The sequence below is a fragment of the Grammomys surdaster genome, unplaced genomic scaffold (genome assembly GCF_004785775.1).
Source record: "Grammomys surdaster isolate TR1022 unplaced genomic scaffold, NIH_TR_1.0 63, whole genome shotgun sequence".
Lineage (NCBI taxonomy): Eukaryota > Metazoa > Chordata > Mammalia > Rodentia > Muridae > Grammomys > Grammomys surdaster.
The window spans coordinates 15,821,026-15,828,635 of NW_021604565.1; the positions used below are offsets into that span (position 1 = coordinate 15,821,026).

General features: G+C 41.4%; 1 protein-coding gene across 1 annotated transcript in view; it reads left to right on the plus strand.

Annotated features, from left to right (window-relative positions):
* Fzd6 (frizzled class receptor 6) overlaps window positions 1-7,447 on the plus strand; it is a 31,110-nt gene extending 23,663 nt beyond the window's left edge. Inside the window, exons 3-6 of the mRNA XM_028767718.1 lie at window positions 1,827-2,844; window positions 4,657-4,805; window positions 5,600-6,028; window positions 7,199-7,447. Of these exons, the coding sequence (XP_028623551.1) occupies window positions 1,827-2,844; window positions 4,657-4,805; window positions 5,600-6,028; window positions 7,199-7,361 (1,759 nt within the window). The 3' untranslated portion in view covers window positions 7,362-7,447. The remainder of the gene's footprint in view (window positions 1-1,826; window positions 2,845-4,656; window positions 4,806-5,599; window positions 6,029-7,198) is intronic.
* Window positions 7,448-7,610: the final 163 nt, after the last annotated feature.

Sequence of the window (7,610 nt, forward strand, 5' to 3'; positions counted from 1 at the left end):
CCTGTGATTCACATCAGTATTACTGTAATATTTGGGCAAGATAAAATTGTTTTCATTAGATATAAGAATCTCAGGAATACACTTTTTTCACCTCACTTATCCTGTCTGGCCCTTTCTATGACCGTGAATAAATGCAATTAATATGATTAATATTTTGTAGGTTTGACCAATTGCAATTACAGTTTATAGTAAAAAAAATAGAATTTTGAAAGCCAGGCATGGTGGTACACACATGTAATCTTAGCACTAAGGATGCTAAGGTGGGAAGATCCCAAGTTGGAGGACAGCCTGAGGTATGCATCAGGTTTAGGCCAGCCTGGTCTACATAGTGACACACCAGAAAGGTCTTAAGCACAGTTAACTTATGAATGATCTTCATCAATTCATTGAACTTTACACTTTATTCTTGACTAATTATTTTGTTTCCTATTCTCTAGACATTAGGGATTTAGAATTTTAAATATTTTTGTTTATATAGTGAAACCTCACACCATAACTTGAGGAAGACTAGTTTTTTGGTTTTGGGTTTTTTGTAATTTACCTCTAGGCTGAAGTAAGTATTCTCTGTGGAATTCACACATTCTGGTAGATGCATAACTATTTTCCAAAACAATAGAATATGTGACAAATTGAAGATGCCTCTATCCTACATGTGGGAAATCTTCTACAGAAACTCCTAACGGAGTCTGAGCCATCAACAAGATTACTAGTTATTCCTTTTTTAAAATGTATTTATGGCAGGTGTGCATGGCACACGTGTGGAGGTCAGAGGACACCTTGTGGGCGTCGGCTCTCTCCTTCCACCGTGCGGGGCCTAGAGATCAAACTTAGATCATTAGGTTTGGCAGCAAGCACCTTTACCTGCCGAACCATTACTGGCCCCTGAGTGAAAACTGCGTGAGCATCCTTCACAGAAGGACTGTGAGCAAGTTGTGCTGCTTTCACTGAACTGCTGCCTATAGTCGACAAAACGCATGCAGCCGACTGACGCCTGTCAGTAGTAAACTGAAAACTACTGTTAAAGTAGAAAGAAGTCAGCACGATGTCGTGTATATCAAGTTCAGAACCTGTGAAACTACTCTCTGAGGTCATGACTAATTAATATAGTAAAATACCTTTTGATGCTTGAGAGAATAAAAACCAGATTTCTGGCAACTAATGTTTCTGAGAAGAGAGAAAAGGGAGAAGACAGGAAAGAAGCCTTGGCCGCCCGCACTGCTGCACTGTCCTTATCTGAGGGTCCTAAGCAAAAGTGCATGGTGTTACAGGTTTTAAACAAAGCTAAAAGATTGTGAGCATTCATTTTACAGGGATATATTTCTATCTTTGTTTGGAGACAGGGTCTCACTATGTAGCTCTGGCTAACCTTGAATTCACTAGGTAGCCCAGGCTGGTCTCCAGCTCACAGAAATCAGCCTGCCTCTGCCTCCCGAGTGCTGGGATCCAGATATATGACACTATAGTCAGCCCTTACTCACTCTCCCTCTCATCCTCTCTCCCTCCCTCCCCCCTCTCCCTCCCTCCGTCCATCCTTCCCTCTCATGAGCTGAGGCTGCGTGAACACAGTGTTCAGTCCATCTCCGATCTCCACCCAATCCAAGAGATGTCTAATCAGCCTTGCACGTGTGCCTTCCCTCAACTGTGAATGCAGCAAGGTCATAGTTTATACTTGGAAAATATAGGACAAAATAAAGGAGGGAGTGGATCTGAGAGGAGTGAGGGGAAGGAGTGGAGAATATGATCAAAATTCATTGTATGCATGTGTGAAATCCTCAAAGAATTAATGAAAATATTTTGAATATATTGAATTTTTGTAAACTTTACAGATTGCCATACTGTGATGACACTGTTCCTGTAACTTCTGATCCACACACAGAGCTCTTTGGTCCACAGAAGAAAACAGATCAAGTCCCAAGAGACATTGGATTTTGGTGTCCAAAGCACCTTAGGACTTCCGGGGACCAAGGCTATAGGTTTCTGGGAATTGACCAGTGTGCCCCTCCATGCCCCAACATGTATTTTAAAAGTGATGAACTAGATTTTGCCAAAAGTTTCATAGGAATAGTTTCAATATTTTGTCTTTGTGCAACTCTGTTCACATTCCTTACTTTTTTAATTGATGTTAGAAGATTCAGATACCCAGAGAGACCGATTATATATTACTCTGTCTGTTACAGCATTGTGTCTCTCATGTACTTTGTGGGGTTTTTGCTGGGCAATAGCACAGCATGTAACAAGGCAGACGAGAAGCTGGAGCTCGGGGACACAGTCGTTCTAGGGTCGAGGAATAAGGCCTGCAGCGTGGTATTTATGTTTCTGTATTTTTTCACAATGGCTGGCACCGTGTGGTGGGTAATTCTCACCATTACGTGGTTCTTAGCTGCCGGAAGAAAATGGAGTTGCGAAGCTATTGAACAAAAGGCAGTGTGGTTCCATGCGGTTGCCTGGGGGATGCCTGGGTTCCTGACGGTCATGCTGCTCGCTATGAACAAGGTTGAAGGAGACAACATCAGCGGCGTTTGCTTCGTCGGCCTCTATGACCTGGATGCCTCTCGCTACTTCGTCCTCCTGCCTCTGAGCCTCTGCGTGTTTGTTGGGCTGTCCCTCCTCTTAGCCGGCATCATCTCCTTAAACCATGTTCGACAAGTCATACAGCACGATGGCCGGAACCAAGAGAAGCTAAAGAAATTCATGATTCGAATTGGAGTCTTCAGTGGCCTGTATCTTGTGCCCTTAGTGACACTTCTTGGTTGCTATGTCTATGAGCTAGTGAACAGGATCACCTGGGAGATAACGTGGTTCTCTGATCATTGTCACCAGTACCGCATCCCGTGTCCTTATCAGGTAGGTGCTAGCATTGGAATATACCACTGTTTACCTTCGATGTTCCTCGAAGTGCACTTGTATTAGTCGTGGTCATAAAATGAGACTTGAGTTTGAGGAGAGCTCTCAGACATAGGAAGTAGTCCCCTGTGTCGTAGCCAGGCTCGGGGACTGGGCCAGGATTGCATTCTTCAAGCGGTAGCTCTGTTACAATACACCAAGTCTCCTGTAATTTTTTTAAACATTAAATTGAAAACAACAAGTTGGTTATAAAAGCAGACCAACAACTATGAAGAATAGACCTCATCATAAGGAGAAAAGAAAAAGTATATCTACTGAATTGGAGAGGTCTTTTTGTTTTGTTTTCACCTCTTCGAGTATTAGGAAAACTGTATGTTTGGGCTTAACCTTCTGTGCAGTGCATGCATCTAAAAATAGAATTTGACTTTTGCCCAGCCCATCCTGCCATTCTTAAATGAGAAAGAGCACACAATAGAAAATACGTTTCATGTGTCTCTGATGCTTATGATTAGTATAAGGTGCTGTTTTTAAAATTAAAAATTGTAAATTCCTGAAAATACATAATTTCTTACAGAATTTCAGTTGAATTTTTAAAATAAAAATTTGGGAATTTTAAAGAATACATTTTAGCAGTACACACGGTGCCTATATACTTAGGAGGCCAAGGTAGGGATCGTTGAGTTTGAAGTCAGCCTGGGAGTGTAGCAAGACTCAGTACCAAGTAAATTAATTAATTAAAGCAAAACAGATTGTGTCTGGCCGGAGACGCAGCTGGGTGGCGCAAGGCTGCGGGGCTTGCGCCCTCCCTCCCTGGTCTTCTTTTTAGCTCCTCCTGAAGAATCCCTTTAAGTGATATAAAGATGAACACTGCACCATTACTAGCAGTTGGAACTAGGTAGTGTGTTTAAACAGGGGCTAGTTGAGTAAGTTAGAACTCACAGAGGAACAAATCTTCAAGCAAAGCACACTCTGTGCTGATGTGGGCGGGTTCCCAGGACTAGTAGTTACCAAAAGAAAGATACTGTACATTATGTGTAATACTTTTATACTTGAAAACTTACAATAATGTTTGCAAATATTGTTATTTAATGAATATATTAAGACTAGTATGCTTTAAACAAAAGTATGCTTTCACTTTTTATGAAATTTGTATACTTTCATGTCTTACTAATGCTTGTTTTGTGGCAGCCAAACAAAGTTTAGCGTCATGTGCGTTAATGCAGGAAGAGTAGAAAATATGAGTCTGACTGCTTTTATGTTTTAATTTTTACTTTCCATGCATGTGTTTGTCAGCATGTGTGTATGTGCATCACGTGTTTGGTGCCACAGAGGACAGACAGTTCTGAACTGGAGTTACAGACAGTTGTCATCTACTGTGTAGGTGCTGGGAACTGAACCTGGGTTCTCTGCAAGAGCAACAACTGCTCTTAACTGCTGAGTCGTCTCTCCAGCCCCTAGATGTATTTAACGTAGACTATAGTGAAGAAAAATAGGTAAATACTTACAAATATCTTAACAATTATGAAAGGCCAGTCTACCAATAGAGAGGGAAGGCCAACAAGTCATGTCAAGATTCTGAAAATCACTCATAAGTATTTTTTTCTGTTAAGAGCCATATTTTGATACACATAAAAGTTCCGTGTTCAGAACTTCATAAAAATGTATTGAACTTAAAATTGTTGTTCATATTACTTATTTCAAACCTTTTACAATAAAACAGATTGGAAATTTATAATTTGTTCAAGCTTTACTTTGACAATGCAGATTTTTCTTTATATTGTAAATATGTTAGTATTTGTTTTGTTTTTGTAGGCAAACCCTAAAGCTCGACCAGAATTGGCTTTATTTATGATAAAATATCTGATGACATTAATTGTTGGTATCTCTGCGGTCTTCTGGGTTGGAAGCAAAAAGACGTGCGCAGAATGGGCCGGGTTCTTTAAGCGAAACCGCAAGCGAGAGTAAGAGCTGATTGGTTATCTTATGATTGTTTTAAAGTAAACAGATCAAAATGCCAATGTTTTACCTAGAATAATAACAATTCAAACCAATTAAATATTCTGTAATATCAGTTTATATTTATGAGTAAATAGTTCATTTTAGTTATTTATATATAGTGTGTATAATATGCTGTGTATATATACATATATATACATACAGATTAATTTTCAATTGATTTGATTACTGAACATAAATTTCATAACTGTAGCTGGACAAGCAGAGCCTACTTTAGCACCACACTTGGTGACCAGAGGGCAAGGCAGGAAGATGCCAAAGGCGAGGCTTGCTTGGACAGCAAGGCCCTGCCTCCAAAATAGCTTAATTCAGAACTGTGCGCCTTACTTACTCCATGTATGGCTCATATTTATGGTCCTATATAACTTTACTATAACTTTTCAACTTGACTGTTAGAAGGAAAACAAACAGAGGTCATTGCTTATACCATGTCCCCTTCCCTCTGGTTTACCATGTAGTTAGCAATTTCTATACGATACAAATGTAGTCAGTCCCATTATGCTGGTGTGTTTCATTGCCTTCAACACTTTGATTTTTGGCCATTTAATTTCTCACAAGTGTGCTGCTTCTCTTAGCAAAAGCAAAGTAGGTGCTTACACAAAAGACTCACTGTAGAGGAGTCCCAGATTTCGTAGATGATGCAAACCATACAGAACTTTTCGCTAATCAAAGTGGTTTTGGAGCAAAGGTTCTATCTGTAACACTTACTGAGCCAATTCTCTCCCTGGGTCTCCCGCAGCCCCATCAGTGAGAGCCGAAGAGTGCTGCAAGAGTCCTGTGAGTTCTTCCTGAAGCACAATTCTAAAGTGAAACACAAGAAGAAGCATTGCAAGGCAGGTTCTCATAAGCTGAAGGTCATTTCCAAGTCCATGGGAACTAGCACAGGGGCTACCACAAATCACGGCACCTCTGCCGTAGCCATCGCCGACCATGATTACTTAGGGCAAGAAACTTCAACAGAAGTCCAGACCTCCCCAGAAGCATCGGTGAAAGAGGGGAGAGTAGACCGAGCAAACACACCCAGAGCCAAAGATCGGGACTGTGGGGAACCTGCTCCCGCAGTGGCATCCAGCTCCAAGCTCTCTGGGGAACAGAGTGACAGGAAGAGCCGAGCAGGCAGCGTGAAGGAAAAAAGCAGTGTGTCGGAAGAGGCTCCAAGTGAAGGAAGGTGAGGTTGGCTCTGTTAGTGGAGTTGCCGTGACTTGAATAGAGCCTTACTCATAGTTTATTGCACATACCTTATCTGGAACAAAACATGTTATGATGAGATATGTACACTTTTAACCTAAGAAAGTTTGGTTTCAACTAATAATAGGGTACTTAATAGTTTAATTCTTAGCTTTGAGAAGAGTCTTAATATATGATGTTCAAGTTGGAAAGTGATATTTGTTTCTTGATAATTGTTAATGATACTTGACACTTAGGTAAGTATTTAAAATGCGTCTAGACTACAGGACAAACTATTATCATGTAGCCTAGCTGAGTGTGGTGGCACATGCCTGGAATCCCAGCACTGGGGAGCTGGAGTTCTGAGGCTCGTGAATTTGAGGCAAGTTCAAGGCCAGCCTCAGCTCTAAACATTGCAAGAAAGAAACAACTCAAGGAAATGAAACGCTATGTTATATCATTCTGTCTAAATGTAATATTTTATACAAGGGTAATTAAATGGTTTTAGTTTCTGAACATAAAAGATTGTAGTGAATTTTTCCCAATGGTCAAAAAATATCCAAAGCTTGAGTGTTTGTTTGTTTGTTTTCTCAGAATGTTGACAGCTAACTGTAGCAAGCTCCCAAGGTTTTATTACCTAGCCTTTTCAGACTGAGCTGAATATATTGTATTCCCGTGATGCTTCCACTTACACAGTTGTAATTAGCTAGATGTTTTTATCCTCACTGGATTTGAGCTGAGGTCTTAGTCATCTTTGTGTTCCTGGTCCTGGCTGTCTTGGAACTAGCTCTGTAGACCAACCAGGCTGGCCTTAAACTCAGATCCCCCTGCCTCTGCCTCCCCAGTGCTGGGATTGAAGGTGCATGCCACCATGCCCAGCAACGTAGTCCTAAACTCTCAATGGCATCTTAACACTGATAAGGACTCAGGACTTGGGAGCAGGGACCTGCCTCAGTAATTGTGTTCCCTGTGAGACACAGTGCTCAGCCATGTGGGAACAGCACTTGGTGAAGTGTGTGAAGTCAGAAAAGGTTGTGGTTTGAAGTGTTGCCCAGGAGCTGTAGTGGGTTATCTCCCACTACAGCTGCTTGGGGTGAATGCGCAGCGTTAGAAGGATGACTGGCATCCTGTGTGTGCTTCTGCTGTGCACATAAACACTCTTGTTTTCCAGGGTAAGTCCAAAGAGCGGCGTTCCTGAGACTGGCCTGATGGACGGCAGCAACTTACAGGTCTCCAGTTCTCCAGAACCAAACAGCCTCAAAGGTTCCACATCTCTGCTTGTTCACTCCAGAGCTAGGAAAGAGCAGGGTGCTGGCAGCCATTCAGAAGCTTGAAGAAAACGGTCTCATTATCCTTGAAGCAAATTAATATTACACTGGAGATGACCAATGTATTTGTCTTAAAAAAAGAACACTGTTGAGCTGGGGGAGTAGCCCAGTGGTAGAGCATTCGCCTGGAATACTTGAGGACCTGGGTTCATCTCCCAGCACTGCAAAAAGAGAATTCACTGTTACAGTCTTCCTTGCACTTAAACCAGCTTTGTCTACTGTGTTTTTGGTTTGGCTTTTATTTTTGTTGCTGTT